We start from the raw sequence: 20,224 nt of genomic DNA, 5'->3' as shown, positions 1-20,224 counted from the left end.
ATCTCTCCAGTCTTGGCAAATGAATTCAATTCCTTCTTTCCTTCCTTCCTTCCTTCCTTCCTTCCTTCCTTCCTTCCTTCCTTCCTTCCTTCCGTCCGTCCGTCCGTCCGTCCGTCTTTTTTGTTTTGAGACAGGGTTTCTCTCTGAAGCCCTGGCTTTCCTAGAACTCTCTCTGTAGACCAGACTGGCCTTGAACTCACAGAGATCTGCCTGCCTCTGCTTCCTGAGTTCTGGGCACGACCACTGCCCCGTTTCTTTAACTACAGACGCTCGCTCTTTGTTGCTGTTGTTGTCCTCTTGCCTTTTAGGAATTTAAGATGTAATTATTTTATCTTAGATTTTCTAGCATATCCATACCTCCTTTAGCCTGAAGAATATTTTTAGTATAATAGGTAAGATGGTCAATTTTTAATATTTATAGAGAAAGATCAGGCTGTACAACTAGGAAGCTACTTCAGTAGTAGCAGGGGAAAGACTCAAAATAAAGGAAGCAAATGGTCAGCTTGGAGTTGTTGTGTGCTAGGAAACAGACACACAGGGTACAGGTGAACCCCCCCCCCCCAACCTCCGCTGCCCCACCCTTTTCTCTCCGTGTTTACTTAGTGGTGGCAAAGCCCATGCCCTGAGCTTTCCTAGTTGTTCTCTGAGAATTGGGGCTTTTCTTGGAATAGAAAGGCAGCCTGTGTGTTTTGTCACGTGTAGCACTCCATGCCTTAGCTTTGTTTAGGGTTTCTTTGAGCAAATTTAGCTGTGCCAAGGCTTCATTGAACCTGAAGAATACTCATGGAGGGTCCCCGTTAGCTCTTGTCTGAAAATGGGGAGAAAAGATGAATTTCACAGGAGCATCATATGGTTCCCAACAGGAGCCCCGTTCTGGGGAAAGGATTAAAAAGGACAGGCAGCACTGTCTCTTGGCTCCACCAGGGGCTGCAGGATGAGGTCAGCAGGTCGAATGCATTTGGTTATTGGGTCAGGTGGTGGGTGTGGTCTTGCATGCCAAGTCCAGGTGTTTGATTGTTACATCATGGTGCCACATAGTATAATGGAAGAGAGACCCAAATATGTACACATCATTTCCTAAAGCATGTGCAGTACTGTTTATTCCCACCATGCACCCCTCTACCTTGGCTTACCCTTGGACCTTCAGGCGTGAAGGCTGCAAAGCTGAGAACACTCGGGATGTTTGGAGCGTCACAGCCAAAAGATGGGGCGGGTGGTGAGGGGAGTATGGAGGCCACCCGGGTGCTCAGAGATTTCTGTTAGAAGAAAATGCTGTTCTTGACTCTTTGGAGCAAATGGCACTGTGGTATGCCTGCCTGGCATCTGTGTGATTTTGCTATCTGTCCCTAGTTGGGCCACTCTGTGTCTTGGGGAACTTATTGCCAGGAGATGGGGAAGCCACTGGCTTAAACTCTCTATGCCATTTGGTTGGAGCTGTGCCATGCTGGGTGGGGATCAAGCTGTTGGTCCTCATCACCAGCGTAGGGATGGCTTCACGGGCTTACTTTTCTAAGTGGGGAGTGCTGGTGACTGAGGGAATGGAGGCAGGAGCCAGGAGCCAGTCAGGTCTCTTCTGACTCCTGTCCCAACCTCTTAGATGAGTCGAATCTGTGAACTCAGTTTAGGGTATTTGCCTAACACTATAGGAGATCATATAGAATGTATATTTCCCTTAGCCAGCACTCATTATGAGAAACCAAGGAAAAACAAGATGAGCTCTCTCAGTACTCACCAAGTTCCTTGTGCAGTTCTTTGCAGGGGTTCTCTTCTTTTGGTGAACTGCTCTGGCAGGATGCTTCAGTCTTTGTTGGAAACTCTCTCCCATTTTCCCTGTGCACATACTTGGGCACGGGTATGAAATGACTTCTCCAGCAAGCCTGAGTGAGGAGCGGGCTCAGAAGCAGAACCCAGGGCGTGATGGTCTGGCTTTTTTACCCAGAAGTCCGTTCGTGTGGGGTAGAGTGGGGTGAAGAAGAAACTTCCTCTCGATGATGATTTTGACACCTGTGTCTTCCAGAGACCCACTGCTAAGGAATTATTGAAGCACAAATTCATAATCCGCAATGCAAAGAAAACGTCCTACCTGACTGAGCTCATCGATAGGTACAAGAGGTGGAAGGCGGAGCAGAGCCACGAGGACTCCAGCTCGGAGGACTCTGACGTGTAAGTCGCCCTGTCTTTCCACATCTGAAGCAGAGAGTTGGGTCCTGCTTCTTGAGGAGGCGGTGTGTGTGTGTGTGTGTGTGTGTGTGTGTGTGTGTGTGTGTGTGTGTGTGTAGCTATGGCCAGGATGGGGTTGGGAGGGCAAAAGAGAGCACAGACTTAGAGCCATGGCCAGAAGGAGAAACCTGTGGAGACGCTGAGGCCCAGCGGCGTCGGTGGTAGTGGCGGCGGCGGCGGGTAGTTGGGGTCATTGGTCTGGGCAGTGCAGCCCCTGGCCCAGCCCGTGTTGGTGAACTTGGTAGGGTTTCTTTTCCAAGGGAGACAGATGGCCAGGCGTCTGGAGGCAGCGACTCTGGGGACTGGATCTTCACAATCCGAGAGAAAGATCCCAAGAACCTGGAGAATGGGACTCTTCAGCTCTCGGATTTGGAAAGAAATAAGGTACCGTGTGCCCACCAGCCCGTGGCGCTGGGGAACCTGTTCCCAGTAAGCCTGCTGTGGGAGCAGATGAGGCGCCCTCGAGGCAATTCCTTGGTGGCATCTGCCCCTGAGGGAATTGACCATCTGAGGACTGAGGTGTGGGTCTGCTCAGTGCTGAATTGTGTACCTTCACCTTGTGTGTAACGCTGGGCCCTCCTGACCTCGGCCACACGGTGGACTTGGATGTGAAGTTTCCCATGTGAAAACTTGGGAAGTAGCTGTTGGGCTTACTCACAATACCCTGGTTTTTACTGGGGCAGTTTTTATTGCAAGCCCTTTAAGACCAGTATGTTCCTTTTGGTACTGAATATAGACTTCATGTGGATGAGGTGGGTTTCCACTAAGATTAGTTTGTCATTGTCCATCTGTGTGAGGAGCTCATCAGTTCAGAGAGTGGGCGTTGGCCTCTCGCTGTGGCCACACGGTTTCTAGGGTTTCCTCCATAAAACCCGCAGAGCATTGTGTCCATGCCTAAGGAGTTCACTCCTGGCGTCATGCACTGGGTTCACAGCTACGTGGGTGGGGCCCTTTGTAGAGTCTCCCTCAGAGATCATGAACAGAAGTTGTTTCCTCAGGGTAGAGAATCCAGTCATTCTTGGTAGAATCGTTTGCCTGTTTCTAATGACTCCCTTCTCTTTCCTTCCCTAAGATGAAAGATATCCCAAAGAGGCCTTTCTCTCAGTGTTTATCCACAATCATTTCTCCTCTGTTTGCGGAGGTAAGATTCCCCGGCTGTTATCCTTGGGAGGGGAGAAAGGGAGGAAGAGGGGACCAGGGCTGTCTGTCTGTGGGTGGCTGTCAGTCAGTACAAGTTAGGGGCATTGAAACTACTTGCAGAGGCAGTCTCACTGTTGCATTATGTCTATGGTGACCGCTGGCCCTGGGCCCTGCCTTCCATAAGCCAGGCAGGTAGCTAGGGAAAGCTGTGTAGGTTATTACTGGGCTTAAACTGTTGAAATCATTCCTCAGTAGCCACCTCAAATCCATTGGAAATGAGGTAATACTCTGGAAGTACTAGAGAACCAAAGGGGGGAATCTCCTTGTTTTGCTTTCCCAGTGTGCCCAGTGGTTAGGGTGAGGACTAGAGTTGGGTGTTCAGTGCCCTTCGTTTTAGGTAATCATCGAAGCTCAGCAGACATGAGTAACATGGAGGTCATTGAGTTTAGCTCAGTCTTGGAGAAAAGGAGGGCCCTGCTTCTCCTGTCTTGGCTTTGCTTTGAGACACGCAGGTGCAGGTCAGGTCAGAGGCAGGTGAGTGGCAGATTGCAGATTAGTCTCCAAACCCTGTGCTTGGAAGTGTGCTTCTGTGGCCCTCAGAGACAGGACAAGGAAACTGCTGCTCTTAGGTTAGCATCCTGTGGGGTCAAAGCTGAGAATTTTCTAAAATGTTTGTTAACAAATGGAAGCAGGAGATAATGGAATATTTACACCTAAGGGTACATTCAGGAAAAAGATTTGAAGTTGGTCTTTATGCTGGGGAGGTGCCTTAAGTCACAGTAATGACTCATGAGAGCAGAGGAGGGTGTGGTGGAGTCCCAGGGCTCAGGGTTGCCACGGGTATGTGAGAACATTTGACAGCACTCTTGATGCCAAAGGCTATGTGCCTGAAATTTACACCCAGCCCATAACCATCAGGAGTGAAGCTTTGGTGACCCACACTGTAGCTGCCGAATGACACCACCACAGTTGTTCATGTAGGCGTAGCTGCCAAATGGCACCACCACAGTTGTTCATGTAGGCATTGATGACACTTTTAGGGGTGAGCAAAAGGCTACACAAAGGAGATAGTGGCGGAGTGTTCATCAGACTCGTGTGTGAAGGTGTGCAGCTACTTGCCTGTGTTCTGCTCTGGAAGAGTCACTGTGTATGTACTGTTCACAGAGACAGAAGATGAGGCCCCAGAGTGACTCGTGAGCCACAAAGCTCAGACTGGGCCCTGGTCAGCCAGGCATGGTGATGTTGGCAGGGCCTGTTTGTCTCTTCCTGGAGTGGTTGCTGCCCAGGCCTGTGCCCGTGTATAACACTGCTCTTGTGTGCATTTCCAGCTGAAAGAGAAGAGCCAGGCATGTGGAGGGAACTTGGGGTCAATAGAAGAGCTTCGGGGAGCCATCTACTTGGCGGAAGAGGCCTGTCCTGGGATCTCGGACACTATGGTGGCACAGCTTGTGCAGCGGCTGCAGAGGTAACCGGCCCTGGGCTGGGGCTGGATTGCAGGAGGGGAGCCTGGTGGTGCTGGCACGGCTTCTTGGACTAGGAACTGTCACAGACTGTAGCTTGGTATATCTCTTGGGTTTTTCATTCTTGCTCTGTTGTCCCTTGGTCCATGGGCTTCTCCTGAGGGAGAAGGCTTGTTCTGAATTGTACAAATGGGAGACCCGAGTCTGGAAAGGACCACAGAGCTTTGTATTTGTAGCCGTTGCCAAGAAATGCAAGATGCCTTAAAACACTTACATGCAGCAGTCTGAGGAGCAGAGAGAGCCTCAGTCACATCGAGACCGTGTCAGACACCAGAGGTTTTGGTGTAGTGGACTCAGCCATCCTCAGAACCTTGCCTAGAAACCTGTGCTCTGGCGTCTAGGAGCTAGCTCCTGTCTCTACCTGGTGGCTTTAGCCACGTAGTCTCCATGTTGAATAGATATTACTGTTTGGGATAAAAAATAAAGATGGTTTACTTGTTAGCTCCCAGTCTTGAGGCCATTGAGGAGACAACATCTTTTTAAGATTGCCCTGATTTTAATCTTTCAGACACACCAGAAGAGGGCATCAGATCTCATTATAGATGGTTGTGAGCCACCATGTGGTTGTTCCTGATTTGAATCTTAAAGGCAACAATATGTTACAGTGTAAAGGAAAATACAACTTTGTATTTCCTCTTAGTGGCATCTGATTTTCATTTCACAAGCAAAACAGAACCACACCCAGAAAGGATGTCTGTTTATTATCCTGCCTTCTGTTTTCTGCTTGGAATATTAAGGTGTCACTTTTTCTGTGATGTGTGCATTTATGTGTGCACGCTGTGGTCAGAGGTCTGAGGACAGCTCTCAGCAGTTGGTTGCCTTCTGCCCTCTTTGAATCCAAGGATCTAACTCAGGGCATCAGGCCCACCTACATTAAGCACCTCTGACCTGCTGCCTGTGCCCCCCACCCCCACCTCCACCCCGGAAAGCCTTCTGTGGTGGCAGCCGGCCTTGGCCTCCATGTAGCTGGGCTCAGGCCCACCCCACAGCTTTTGTCACCTTCAGCAGTTTTGCATGTGGTCCAGGGTTGCCTGATGTTGTGTGAGTGGTTGGTAAGTGCCACTTGATTTCCCTAGTAGCTTAGGTATGTGTGCCTCGTTGGTTCTTTTCTGGATCTGTCCCCTGCTGAGGCACCTAATCTGCCAGCTCTAGTAGAAATGTGATAGGAGCCACAGGAAGAATTTCCACTACTTTAAGACTATTTTACTGATTGTTATTGGGAAGGTACATGTGTGTGGTGCATGGAGTCCTGTCTCTCCTTCTGCTTTTCTTCTGGGTCAGGTATCAGGATTTGCTGCCAGGCTCACACAGCAAGCACCTTTACCTGATGGCCCCAAATGTGAAGATTTTTCTTAACATTGAAAGTGCCTTGTCTGTCTGTCTGTCTGTCTGTCTGTCTGTTTCTTTCTCTGTCTCTGTCTCGCTCTGTGAATTTTTGTGGTACTGGCTGGGGATTTAATTCTTGATCTGGAGCATGCTAGGCAAGTATTTTACCACTGAGCTGAGTCACCCAGGCTTCTCACACACAGGATTTTAAGTATTCTAGAAACTATATCAAGAACATAAAGAGGAGCAAACAAAATTAATTTTAGTAATACTTTGATAATTTCATGTATTAACTTATAATAACAGTTATCCAGTAGGATATTTTACACTGTTTTCCTTGGTATTACACCTTTGAAGTAGGTATGGTGTATTAGCCATCCTTGTCAATTCAAACCCAGATTTCAAGTAGACACAGCCTTTGGTGCTGAGTGGACCCTCCTAGACAGCAGATGATTAAGTGGCAGGGTCCTGGTTTTGTCTCTGCAAACATAGCTATGGCTTTGCACTGTCCCTGGTTCCAGCAGCCAGGGACAAAGCTCAACCAGTGCCCGTCCCTTCAGTTTCTTCCCAGTCTGCTCCCAGGTGAGCTGTATTGAACGGTCTCTTCAGAAATCACTTCTGTGTGAAGCGTTTTCAGGGCGTCTCTGTCTTAGTCTGAATTGGCTTTGGGATCCTTTAGTGAGCACAGCTCATCCATTCACAGCAGCAACTCAATGCGTAATGAGTTGATTGTAGTTCTTGACATCTGAGTCCTAGATGCTGTGGCTGCTAAGAGGAACTTACAGACCTGTTTGACTGTGTTCAGTGTATCACAGAGCATCTCTGCATGCAGTGTTGGAGGTGACTTTCCTTAAATATGTCCTTGGCCTCAATGCTCATACCATGTAGCATTCAGAAGCAAGACAGTGTAGACTTATTCTTTTGAAAACAAGAAATGACGTAGTCCAGTGGTTGTGACGTTGCTTCTGATGTTATATGCGAGTTGTTCATGCAGACACACAGGCCCTCCTTTGGGCCATGTTTTTAGAGACTGCTTTCAAGTAGCTTATCTGGGCTGCAGCCATACATTGCTGCCCCAAAGAATTGCTGAGCTTGGACTCAACCTAGCGTGGATATATGTCCCCGAGCTCTTGCTGTGTCCTTGATCAACACCAGTTTTCAAAAATAGAGCCAGGGCTGGAGAGGGCTCAGAGGGTCAAGTGCTTTCTGTATAAGCAGGAAGACCTGAGTGTAGGTCCCAACACCCACACAGAGGCTGTGTGGTGGCACGTGTGTGTCATCCCGGTACAGGGTAGGGGTGGTGATTCTGTGGAGACCTGGGTAGGTCCTGGAGGGTTGCTGGCCAGCCAGCCCAGCCAGAACGGCAAGCTGCTACGCAGTAGGAGACACTGCGGGAAGGTGAGGTAGAACACGATAGAGAAAGACCCCCAGAGTCAGCCTCTGCCCAGAGTCCACATGGTTGTGCACGCCTGTACATACATGTGCACACTCCACGCACAACACACGCACATAGACCACAATCACAAAGCAAGGTGGTCCTAGGTGTGACTTGCTGTCTCCATGACACCTGCATCCAGGGAAACTGCAGAGGCTCGGTTTTCATGCACTGAGCTTTTTAGTTAAATCCAGAGTTTTCTCAGCCATTATAAACTCTGCTACCACAGATCTGCTAACCCGCTCACTCTTGTTCTCCTGGCTTGTTTTCTAAGACTTTGAAGCTTCTGTAAACTTGGTAATGTTTCCGTTCTCCGAGAGAGCGATGCTTACTGATCTCTGCTTTTCCCTAGATACTCTCTGAGTGGCGGAGGAGCCTCAGCGCACTGAAGGCCCATGGCACCCCGGTTGGTTTTTCCTTTCTTCTTCATCTTCCTTCTTTTTAAAAGTCAACGAGAGCCTTTGCTGACTCTGCGAAGAGGTGTCACGGAGGGGCCCACCCGCCCTCCCATAGCGCCGGCACCTGTCCAGGGATGGCCTCGTCGTGCCACAGCCAGATGGAGTCTTTCCGATAGGGTGGGGGAGGGTCTTCTCCTTCAAGCGATTTTATTTTTTTATCGTTTTTAATTTTAATCATAGTGCACATATTCAAAGAAAGTATCTTTAAACACAAAAAACCCTGAAATGTATATTTGGATTGTTTTAAGGCAATTGAAGACACGCAACCTCAGGTATCCCGCTTTATACCGATAGCTCCTCCCCCGGGAGACGGAGAGTCGCTCTGGTGGATCAGTGTACAGATTGTATATAGCGTCATTTTTACAGAAACCCTTTTGGCGTGCGTAAGGATCACTGTGTACACATTGGCCAAGTGCTTCTGTAGATAATGTCTGTGGAGTAAATATTTGACAGGCAGAACTGAGTCTATTGCCTTGCCTTTATTACGTGTAAATCTTGAATCTCGTGACCAGTGGTTTGGATTTTATTTTGTATTTACAGGGTCTGTCATTAATAATAATTAACCCCCCCTCCCCTCATGGAACACTCCCGTTTGTACCTCAACAGATGCAAATTTCCCTCTCGTTCACCCTATGCCCTTTTTGGTACACTTAGAAGTTTTCCTTTTCCATCAATGGTACTGTTTCTTAGTGTTTTCAATTGGAACATATCTTGTCTCACAGAGCTTTAAATTATTCTCTTAAGTTTCTTGTGGATGAAGCACTCTCATCTAACCTATGTTGGGTTGTGCCACCGCGTCTGTACCAGATGTCTTGTCTGGCATCTTTCCATTGAATCTTGTAGTGCAACCTGCATATCATCTCCACCTCAAAGTGTCTGAATGCTTACACAAATAAATTTTATAACTCACTCATTTTGCATACTATTCTTGAAACATGGCTCCACGGAGCAGATGGGGCATCTGCTCTGCACATGTGCATGGCTGAGGAAGCGTGTGTATGTTGAGACATGTTGAAAGTCTCCAGGGGAAAGTGCCCAGATGTCAAAAAGCCAAATGTCCAGGTTATCTCCCTATGCAATGTGTGTGCTGGGTGTGCTAGGTCCCTGAGTTACGGCCGATGGTGTGGGTTTGTGAAACTGCTGAAGCTCTTGCTCTGCTGTGGGGGCCGAGTCTTCTGGTCCTGTCAGCCGTGGTCTCCGTTCTTTTCTCTTGCATCCCTCGGCAGGGTGGGGATTCCCCGGTTCTCAGAGCAGGTCTTGCTGGTCTCACTCAGATCTGTGTAGTGGTTTTTGTTTGTTGATCCTGCTTACTGTCCTCCTGTTGGAGTGTTAGGTCTTGAGAAAGGGTTTTTGGAGCAGGAACTTTGAGTGAACTTGGAGACATCAGCTTGGCCTGTGCTAGTGTGTTGTGTTACAGGAAGGCAGGCCAAGGATAGATGTGTCAGGCGTGAGACAGTTGCTTAGATTTATTAAGTGGGGTCCAGGTTTTTAGACTATTGTGATAGTCTATTAGAATTAGTAGATTTGGGCTGGAGTAGTAATTTCATCCAAGAATACGTTTTGGCTAGGGGAAATTAAGACAATTTTTTTTTCTTTTTAAATTGAGCCTATGGGTCATGTGTGCAGTTCCCTCAAAGAACAGGAGAAGGGTATGAGTTTCCTCTCTTGGGAACTGTAGTTACAGGTGAGCTGCCCTGTGGGTCCTGGGAACTGAATCTGGGTGTTCTGCAAGAACAGCCTGTGTTCTTAACTGCTGAGCCATCACTCTGACCCCAGTACAGTGTTATTTTATACCAAGTATGTTACCTGGAACAACAGTTTGAGAATATTTCGTGCTTCTAGAGTACTCTGCTTTGGAGTGCTGTGTGTCTTTTTCTGTACGAGGCTTGATGTATAAACCAAAGGTTGTTGCAGGAAAGTCACCAAATGAACCTGTTCTGCAGAGTGCTGTTGACTTGAAGAGCGACCCTGAGGGCCACACGCATTTCTAGTGGAGAGAGCTCCTCAATTTTACAAGTGGGTAGTGATAACAGTAGTAAAGCCAGTTGTCTTTTCTCTTTCCAGTGCTGGTACATGAACCAGGACTTGTGAGTGCCGGCTCAGTGCTTTCCTGGGCTTCCCCTGCAATCCCTGCCATCCCGTCTTTAACAATGTAACAGTTGCTGCTGAGCTGCTGGGAGGACTAGATGCTAATTAAGCATAAGCTTATCGAAATAAATGTAGGCTGGTTCTCTGTACTCAGTAGACCACAAGGCACGGGTTCCATCTCCTGTGAAAGCAACAGATGGTTCTTTGGGAGTTTGTTGGAAATCTTGTTGCAGATGTGGGGTTGACAGTTTTAAAGTGGATTGCCTCGTTATATAGTCTCCTCTATGTTGTTACATTGTAGCACAAAATAAATCAGATGTTCTCTGGATATTTTGTTTAGCTCAGCTTGGCAAGCTATATTCATGTGTTCACTTCTAGTCCTTTATTCAGAGCAGGGCCTGTCTCAGACCACCACTGCTACCCACTTCCCATCACAGGCTACTGTGGGTGAGCACAGCATCACCCTTCCACAGTGTACTGTCCACGGCAACCATGCCACCAGTCTGGGATAATGAGCACCTCAGAGAGCGGTGAGGCAGGCCGAGTGCCGACTGCTGAGCTCTGGCTCACAGACAGGTTGTCCTTTGGGTAATTCATGTTCGTCCTCACGAGTGCTGGGATTGCAGGCATGCCCCCACATGTTGGCTCAATGATGCCCCCCCCCCCATTGCTGTCCCAGTCAGCCTGTGATGTGGAACCAACCACCCGTGCAGAGTGGAATACGGCAAGTTCCTTCTTAGCAGCTGGGGTTTCTTGAGCTCCTTGACATGGTTCCTGGTTCTGATTGTGGTGTTTTATACTATTCTTTGGCAAAACCTGTAATTGTATATGCATTATATTTCTTTAAAAACCTGGCTTCTGTGTTTCTGCTACAAAATATGGCAATGAAGGTGGATTCCCGAGCACGCATACTGTCGTGCTAGGTCAATAAAGCTCCGGAAAGCTGTTGCTGTGTCTTGTATTGTGGGATCTGTCAGACTCTGTCTCTTCCAGCAGCTCTGCCGCTGTATGGGAGTCCGAAGTGCCGGACACGTGGGGAGAACTTGTACTTGCTCTGCCGAAGAAAGAAGTCATCTCCTCTCCAGTACTGTGAGAATTTGGTGACTCAGAGGGAGCCTGTTCCCAACACTGTTGTGTGCCTGGTGATGGGGTCCCCCTAAATGACTGGTGGCAGTGTCTGGGGAGCATTGAGGCCAATCTGCCCTTTTCACTCGGATGTGCCTGCCTTCACTCGTCAGTGTGCTACGATGTTGGATTTCCTCAGAAACTGTGTCCCTTCCCTTCCCACCCACCCAGTGCCACCCTTCTGCCCCCACACACAGAGAAGACACGGGTACAGGTGGTTTTGCCTCAGACTTGTATGTGCTGGATTGTGGCATGAGGTATTTTTATTCCCTTTTGTTAGTACTTAGAACCATCTGGTACATTGTAAGGCAAATGATTGACACATCTTACTCCTTATCCATGTGAATCTGACACTAGTCACAACCCCTCAACATCGTGGGACTGTTTTCAGGTAAGAAGGCCCTTGCCAGGGTATAGGGCACAGGGAGAGGGGACCTGGCCAGCTTTCGTTACAGAGGGTTCTATGCGTGAAGGGAATGACAGCCACCCAGCTGCCCTAGAGAACAGGCAAACAGTTTTCCACTGGGAGGCTCAGGTAGTGTTTGGCAGCCAGGTCCCCCCAGAGGAGTCTGTCCAGGATGTGGGCTGTCATCCTGTCTGTACCCCATGCCCAGAAGGAATGAGTATAAAAAGAAAGACTTGGAGACAGGCACAATAGATACTACTAGAGAATGTGCAGGTTCAAACCAAACCACGGCCTTGCAGGGAATTGGGGCCAATCACCGGGACTGGGACTACGTACCATTACCATACGGTGCTTCTCCCAAGAAGCTCACTCAATGCCCCACATGTAACAGCACAAATGGCCCCAGGCAACGACATACAGCTTCTCATGCTTGTGAAACAGACAGCAAAACATCACGGCCTAGGAGCCTCCACTGTACACGCCACGCACAGGGCGGTGACGCCCACGTATTGCACTGGGTATCTGCTTCTCCACAGAAAACAACCCCACTACATCTTGTAAATAGGAATCACAAACAGTTTGGTCAACTTCCGCCAAGAAAGTAGGTGTGGTGACCAGGGTCTCGCTGGAGCCAACCCCTTCTTTAGTGGAACTGAGTACTCCACAAATTGCTTACTTGAGAAAAGTGAGTCCTACGAATGTCCTATTATAAAAGTAGAAAGATTGGAAAAAAAATGAAATCCAAAATGATCTCATTTACTTAAGACTGCGCCATGTGTTGTGAACACTGGAAAAATCCGCTTGGGAAACAGCAGTCTGCAGGTGAAAAGAAGCTCACTTGCTGTGTCCTCTGACACGGTGAACGGATGTGTGGCCCTGCGCTGGCCACGCTGCAGGGCGAGACTGTCATTTGGCACTCTTGATGACAATGTGTCAATACTGGCACAAACTAAAGCGCCCCTGGAGAATGGCAAGACAAAGCCCTCCCACCCCCTAGGCCTGGAGGGAAAGGCTGTCCAAAGAGATTAGTACTGGAAAGGACAATGTTTGGAGATAGGCCTGTGAAGGGAAGTGGGCAAGAACCACTGCAGATCTTCAGTGTGTTCACACAGCTGTGGGTTTCGCTAGGCTTCGTTCTATCCTCCAGGAAAGCAGCCGTGGCTGGCCCAGCCAGTGGGCATGTCCAGCCGTCAGTACAGGTGAGATTCTTTGTGACTCAAGATGTGGGCCCGAGAGGCTGAGCTGGTGGCACTTCTGATCACTTCCATCCACCTAAAATGACGGGGGGGGGGGGGGGACATAAGTACTGGGTGGCTTTGCATGCCCATATCTGGTTCGCAACAAACTTAGTGCCAACTTAGTAGTTGTCAGTTCTAAAGACAAGTGGAAGAAAGACCAGAGCCTGTCAAAGATGCCCTGTTGCTCAAGCAGAGGGTCCCTGTAATCATTTTGGGGGAACGATGCTTGGGAACCATCAGCACGGTTTACATATGGCGGCAGTTCCAAAGGCATTGTAAGGGCTGCATTCACACAACCATCCCACCCCACCCCACTTGATGGGCCCATCTTGTTGCAAGAAACCAGGGCAGCACTGGGTCTACAACATGCTAAGTCTGCACACGGCTAGTTGTCAACAGTTGAGGGTGTTACTAGTACCAGGGTTCAGGGACATGTTCAGAATCATCTGTCCCAACATGTCGTGAGTGTGGGTAGAGAAGACCGCTTACTCTTGGGGTTCAGCATGGCAAGGCTGCAAGCCTTGCAGAGATCTTTACTAGATCTCGGATCTTGACCAGTGGTTATCAACTTTCCTATTTCTGTTGCTACTTCATAACTAACTTTAGTCGTTACGAATTGTACTGTAAATATCTGAATTTTCTGAGAAGGGTTAGGTTAGGTGCAGGGGTTGAGACCCACAGGTTAAGAACTGCTCATCTGGGCTGAGACTTGCCACTTTGGGGGCTCATTTGCAAGCAGTCTGGCTTAGGGTTTGCTGGCTGGTTTCATGGACATTTGCTAGGGATTATTTCTAGTTGGCCTGTTGACCTTGAAATGACAGTGAGGGAACAAGCCTTCATCCTGGGGGCGGGGGAGAGGCTGGCTTGTGGAGGCCTCTGATTGTTACTACAGTCCAGTGACCTTGGTTGTTGTCTTGTACTATGGGGCACGTTTCCCCAAATTCCATAGACAGCTTGAAGTCAGGGTTCACTCCTGGCAGCCTATTTCCCACCTGACTGAACCACTCGACACTCAGCTTGCTGCTTTGTGTGGTTGTTAGCTAGTATCAGCCTTTGGGTCCATTACGGCCACGTGTGCCTCACCTCCCCCTGCTGCAGCTTCCTGGCATGTGCTAGCTAACCTTACATGGTAAGAGCTAACATCTCTACGGCGCCACGCTGCGAGGCTGGGAGCATGAAGCAGACCTATAGAATGCACACGGACTACTCGGGAGAGTAGTTATATCATGTTATAACGATGTCAGGATGGGGATCATGGTCCTACAGGTGGGCTGTGCAGACATGGGCGGGGGCACCTACCTTTCAAATGTGTATTCGCTTTCAGCCCTGAAGTAGTACACGTGGGACTTGAAATGCAGCTTGAACACATAGTCCTTGTGGATGTTCTCAGACTCCGAAGGGATGGTGAGGGAGTAGCCCAGCAGAGGCAGGCTGGCGAGGGGGTGACTGTCCTGCAACAGGGTATAGAGGGGGCTTTGAGGAAGTGGTCAGTGGTGTTGGGTTGGGTTGCTGTTCTAGTGGTCCCTCCAGGAGGGGACATGCTCTTGTCTCCTCCTTCAAGGCCAGTCCAGTAGAACAAGTCAGGCATCTGGCTGGGAGGCTGCCCCTGAGACCCCTGGTATATTTACCTTAAGATAGCACATGCATGCATGCTTTTCTTCCTCAGTCTCTGCCCCCTACATGGAGCAGTGCCTGGAGCCACCAAGTTCTGCCTTCCTAAGTCTTGACTCGGAAGGGCCAAACTATTCATTTTCTCATTACTTTACTGTGATGGCCTGAGCATAAGGGTGCTTTAGGCTCCCTTCTCTTTTTATAAAGCTTTTCTCCCCTCCCAGCTGTGTGGCTGACGTCCATGCCAGTCTGTCCATGCCTTTCCCTTCTCCCAGGGAGCTGTGGGATAGATTGCTTGCCCACCCTCGAGTTTTCCTTCCTTCCTTTCCAGCTTCCTTCCATTTGCATTTGTCCCAGAGCATCTGTGTCTACTCTTAAATTCAACACCACCAAGAGGGGACTCCCAAGACTTGGGCTGACACGTCTTCTCTGCCTTTTTCTTTTTTCAGTTGGCAGAGTAAAAAGCTCGTTTTCGCCCCTCTCCACAGGACAGCATGGAGTCACCCCCTTCCCTTTCATACCAGTAGCTGGTGAACCAGCCCATCCTTGAGTAACTGGATGTCAGAGTTCATTTAGAGCTGAAGCTCTCAGTGGACATGGCTGGTCCCGGACCCCTGCATCCCCCCTCCCCCGTACCGGATTCTTTGCCTGTCAGGTGTTGCAAGCTCTGAACTTCATTCCCCTGGTTAGGGCCAGCTGGCCTGTGTCACCTGTGTCAGGGGCACTTACCTGGTGTGATTTGTAGAAGAACAGGCAGAAGTTGGTGAACACCACCCACAGCTTCTGCCAGCCATTGCTGTTCTTGAACTTTCTCAGCAAATTCCCAGAGAGCTGGTTCTGAAAGACAAGCCGGGGTGGGATAGGAGGTGGTCAGAAACACAGATCAAAGGCACGCCAGGGAGTCGGGAACAACAGGCCCATGGCATTCACTGTGTCTCAAGAGACTGGTTGCCTTTGTGGGTAGGTCCGGAGTCCCAAGCAGCGAGCGCGGGTTTCCCACAACAGACGTTGTTCATTTTGCATGGAAAGGTCATCAGGTTGTATGGTGAATTCCTGTCACAAGTTAATTCCTGCCCTCACACGTGCATGAGTCCTTACTACTGTCACCCTTGAATGTGACAACATCAGGGAGCGAGGTGGTCAGTCATGCCGGGGCCGGGAAGGGCCCTTGGTCCTATGTGAGTGTGGTTAGAAGGACGTGATTCAGGGACACCAACCCAGAAGCAGAGGTTAGTGTGGGGGCATCCATGACCAGGGATGGCTAGCCAATGAGCTGGCAAGGGCACAGAGTGTCCCTACAAGGAAGGGGACTGGGATTCTGGATTTCTGACCACGGAACTGTGAGAAGTCACTGGGATTCTGGTCTTTCCCCTGGAAGATCTAGGTCTATCAGCATAGACCTCCATCGCGGCTCTATGCTGCCACCTAGTGGTAAGGCCCAGAAGCCACTCTCCCACTCTTCAGGGCATGCTTGTTGAGTTCCTGCAGTTCCTGTAAGCATTAATCCTTGCTGGGTGTGAAGGCAGGGACACAGCGCAGACATCGCACCAGCTCCTGTGAAGAGGTATGTCCACCCTCCTGACAAGCTGACCTTCCACCCCGCTGGCAAGTGACATGACTGGGGGTAACGGAAAGAAAGCAGGAGGTGTACAATAGTGAAGGCTAACTGATGCCACCCAGCAGTTCACTGGAAACGGTTAGGTTGGCATATTGTGTATCTATCACCTCACAGTTTAGCATCCCAGGCTGAAGGGACAGCTCCGCAGCACATTCTGCTCTTGCAGAAGGCCTGAAGTGGGTTCCCAGCACCCACACTGGGGGATCACAATGGCCTAGGTAACTCAGGGGGACTCAATACCCCCTTGGCTACCACATGCATATAACCTCACCCTCTGCTGAGAGAAATTCTTTAAGATACCTCTAAGTCTGCTTTACTACATTTTGTAAGTGCTGGTGTCAGGAAAGCCCTAGAGGGTGGACATGTTTACAAGTTCCATCCTTTAGCTGCTCAGAGTGATGGGAGAAGGGATTCTGCCCAAAGAGCTTCAACCATCGACCCACCTGGCTGCCACTACCTGCCTGCAGGGGGACTGGAGATTCTGGGTAGTGGCAAGCCTTGATGCCCACGAGACAGACCCCAGTAAACCCTTCTGTCTGGCCCTCCTTTCAGAACTCTCCTTAAAGGACATCATGGTCTGTCATTGTGTCCCCTGTCACCAACCCCAGCGAAGCTTGTAGTGTGTCTGGCTTGTCACTGCACTCTGTCCTCTTAAAGCTGAGCCCACGGGGTTCATGTGGGTGGCAGAGTCTTAAAAGTGAAGCATCTAGGAAGTGGGGGCAGGAGAACTTCTTCCAGGCAGCATCACAGAGTGGAGCAGCTGCATCCGGGAGTACTGCCTTGCCCAGGATGGTCCTCTGCTGCTTTCAGGCACAGGTCCCCCTCTCTACTGTGACATGCCTCACCTGGGATACCCTCACACACAGGCCAAGATGAAGGATGGCATGGAGCTAGGGCAGCAAGCAGGCAGCCTCTCACTGGGCAGGGCTTAGAAATGTGATCATAGGATACTAAGGCTAGACATTCACAGGAAAGGGAGTGTGGGGGGCATGCTAGGGTCTTGGCTGGGGCCCCTTGAAAATCTCTTCAGGAAACTCTAAACTATGAAGGCCATTTGCACAGCACAATTCCAAGACTCTTGGGATGGATGCATCTTAAAGAACCTGTGTATCTCCAATCTCTGGGTCAGGGAATCAGCAAACTACCACCGTCCTTGGCTCAGTCTCATGTGATGTTGTGTGGCCCAGGCAAGGCAAGAATTAGAACTTTGTACATTTTAAAGAATGAAAGGAGTCTTTTCTGCAGAAGTCCCTCTCCCCGTGGGGCCAGAGTTGGGGACACTGAAGATGTAGAAACACAAGCAGCCACACAACGAGAGGGGACTGGGGAGACTCGCACCAGCTGTTGACAACGTGACAGGAGACAGCTATGCTGTGCCCATGTTTGCCAGGCTATGCAATGGCTACTTTGAAGTGGGATTTAGAAAGGTCTAGAAGCTGTGTGTAGTAATCCAGTGGAAGGCTCACCTTCAAAGCAATTTTCCAGGCACAGGCCACTGAACCCATCTGGAGATACCTGCCCTGGGGTCCCTTCTTGGGATGTGTCCTGTGAACTGTAACTGTGCCCTGCTAGAAATATCTCATCCCCTTTCAGACCTGGCTACCCCCTGGGTGGATGATTCCACAACTGCTATTGGTTGGGCATGGGCTGTACTGCTGTACAGGGGCAGAATCTAGCCCTTAGCTAACTCCATGGAAAGAAAAGACAATGTGGAAAACAGGTGGCAGGAAGACAAATGAGTCTGTGCTGCCTTTATGAAGGAGGGCGGGTGCCACCCTGTCCCAGCTGTAGGATGGCTCTTCTACGCCCGGAGGCGAAAGCTAGCTCAGGCCCTGTTTCCTACCTCCACGGCAATGCTGAAGTCCACCATGGAGACACTGGTGCTGCGATGCCAGCACACGTGCACCATCGTGTTGCCACGGTGAGGGGCCTGGCGCTCCAGCGACGTCCGAGAGGCGCTCAGGTCGTCCTCTGACTCCTGGTCCGCCGCTGTGGCTTCATCCGGGGACTCTGCGGGAGGTTATCAAGGGCGACACTGGTGTTTCTCTTCCCTAAGACCAGCCTGGAGTGCTGGCAAGGCTGTGGGGTAGGGACTCCCAGTGTGGTCCCCCAAGGGTGCACAATGAGTAGGATTCTAATGAGACCTCCGGGGGGGGGGGAGAGCATCCTCCCAGAATCCCCTGCCCTGGCTGGGAATCCTTCCTGTTGTGGACACTGGGCCTGTGGCCTGCTTCCCCTCTCTGAATATCCGCTAACACAGGGCAGTGTTGGCTGGGAAGAGATGACACCGTGGTCCCTCTCATTCTCAGGACAAGTTTCTTAACCTTTAACACTGATCTCTAAAGCATGGATAGGAGGCTCCCTGCCTCTCCCACAGGGGACAGTCCTTGTAGCCCTGGCCTTGGGCACTGCACTGAGGACACGCCCACACCCACGCCACTTACTGTTATCTGGGGGGCTGCTGGCAAGGAGCTCGGGGGTGGGTCCATTGCTTTTCTCTGCCAGGTCGATGGCCATCTGGATGTCCTCCATCCATTTTTCCATCTCTGACCGGGAGCTGGAGGCAGAGATGACACTGGCTTGTCAGACCACAGCCGGTCAAAGGCAAGCAGTAAGAGGTCAGGTTCAGGAGTTACCTGGCAGCCACGATGATGGACTGGCGCTGGCCCCGCAGGGTCAGGCAGTGGGGCACACCCCACTCATCCTCACTCTCCTCGATCTGTGGACGGAGAGTTTACCAAGTCACTGCCGGGCAGCAAGCCAGGCACCTGGTGCCTCTGTGGGCACTCTGGAACTGGCTACCACACCAATAAAGGCAGAATTCAGAGTGGGACTCAGGCCCCAGAGGAGCCGTTTCCATAGGCAGGGAGGACGCTCTAAGGCAGAACTCAGAAAGACCATGGGACACACTGCATTAAGTCCTTCCGACAGCTCATATACTTCCTCTCCTCCTTGTGACAAGGTTGACATGAGCCAGGACCTTGTGCAGAGGTGCCCTGTAGATACCTGATGACCAGGATGCAGTGTGTGGCTGCCTACCTCAGTGAGGAAAATTGGCTTTGTCCTCATTGAATAGGCAGCTAGGGCCAGCCAAGAGACTAGAGAGGCAAGCTCATACCATACAGCCCAGGCTAACTCAACCTGGATTCTACAAAGACCATCCTGGGGCCTTACGTGCGCGGGCGAGGCAGTGTGTCTCCAGGGTCCTCCTTGCTAGTGGACCCTGAAGGATCTGCTCTTCACGGAGGGGCAACGCCCGCACTGGACACTTACCGTCATGCCATAGAGTGGGAGCTGTCCGTGGACTTTAAACTGATTAGATGCCGTCAGTCCCCGGCTGGTATACAGCAAGACATCGTTGAACTAGAGGTACAAGCAGAAGTGTGTGGGCCGAATGGGTCCCTCTTACTTCCCGGGTCCTCCCAAGGGCATAGACGAGAGCTAGCCTCAGGATTTCCCTTGCCCGCTGGCAACACGGTTCTGGGACTGTCAAGGACAAACCGGTTTGCCCCACTCACCAGGAAGAACATGCGCTGCTGAAGCCCCTTCCCGGAGAGCTTGCTCAGACTGCCCAGGCGGATGAACTCCTGCAGAGCAGACAGTGCCTCAGTTTACTAAGAGGGTGAGAGTGAGTGGTGCCTGGATTCTGCCCTCGGCCCTCAGCCTGTCCCGTGGCAGTACAGCACTGAACAGTGACCACTGTGTGTGCTCTCTGCTTGCTCCCAGCCTCCTTGCTGTTAAGTCATGGCTAAGTGCCATCTCTCTCCTTCCCAGGAACCTTTGTGGCAGGCAACCAAGGGACAGGGAAGACGGAACTGAGGGTAGAACACTTCTTCTCCGTGATCAGCGGCTGTGGTTTTGAGGGACCGGTAGCTGTTGAGTATGAATGGGCAACGGCGAAAGAATCTGGGGAACTCTGCCTCTTGAGTCGGGCTTTCCCTGAACCCCAGATCCCCAAGAGCCAGTGTCTCACAGTAGCAAGCACATTGGCACAACAGTGTTGTGTTTTTAAGGGGGAGGGGTGTTTTCTTTCTTTTTC

The 20,224-nt window shown here is 50.4% G+C and overlaps 2 protein-coding genes across 7 annotated transcripts in view; one reads left to right on the top strand and one right to left on the bottom strand.

Annotated features, from left to right (window-relative positions):
* Stk24 (serine/threonine kinase 24) overlaps positions 1-9,008 on the top strand; it is a 92,822-nt gene extending 83,814 nt beyond the window's left edge. For both annotated transcript variants that reach the window (XM_021203315.1, XM_021203313.2), the window contains exons 7-11: positions 2,018-2,163; positions 2,481-2,604; positions 3,293-3,361; positions 4,689-4,825; positions 7,994-9,008. In XM_021203315.1, the coding sequence (XP_021058974.1) occupies positions 2,018-2,163; positions 2,481-2,604; positions 3,293-3,361; positions 4,689-4,825; positions 7,994-8,030 (513 nt within the window). In that variant the 3' untranslated portion in view covers positions 8,031-9,008. The remainder of the gene's footprint in view (positions 1-2,017; positions 2,164-2,480; positions 2,605-3,292; positions 3,362-4,688; positions 4,826-7,993) is intronic.
* A 3,445-nt stretch (positions 9,009-12,453) lies between these two features.
* The window catches only part of Farp1 (FERM, ARH/RhoGEF and pleckstrin domain protein 1), a 237,565-nt gene continuing 229,794 nt past the window's right edge, over positions 12,454-20,224 (bottom strand). For all 5 annotated transcript variants that reach the window (XM_029541596.1, XM_021203293.2, XM_029541598.1 and 2 more), the window contains exons 20-27: positions 19,704-19,772; positions 19,459-19,548; positions 18,822-18,904; positions 18,630-18,742; positions 18,029-18,195; positions 15,297-15,404; positions 14,256-14,407; positions 12,454-12,990 (exon numbers count right to left, since the gene is read on the bottom strand). In XM_029541596.1, the coding sequence (XP_029397456.1) occupies positions 12,909-12,990; positions 14,256-14,407; positions 15,297-15,404; positions 18,029-18,195; positions 18,630-18,742; positions 18,822-18,904; positions 19,459-19,548; positions 19,704-19,772 (864 nt within the window). In that variant the 3' untranslated portion in view covers positions 12,454-12,908. The remainder of the gene's footprint in view (positions 12,991-14,255; positions 14,408-15,296; positions 15,405-18,028; positions 18,196-18,629; positions 18,743-18,821; positions 18,905-19,458; positions 19,549-19,703; positions 19,773-20,224) is intronic.

Source organism: Mus pahari, chromosome 8 (assembly GCF_900095145.1).
Source record: "Mus pahari chromosome 8, PAHARI_EIJ_v1.1, whole genome shotgun sequence".
Lineage (NCBI taxonomy): Eukaryota > Metazoa > Chordata > Mammalia > Rodentia > Muridae > Mus > Mus pahari.
The sequence above is the reverse complement of the archived record's forward strand: the minus strand, read 5'-3'. Positions and strand labels throughout refer to the sequence as shown.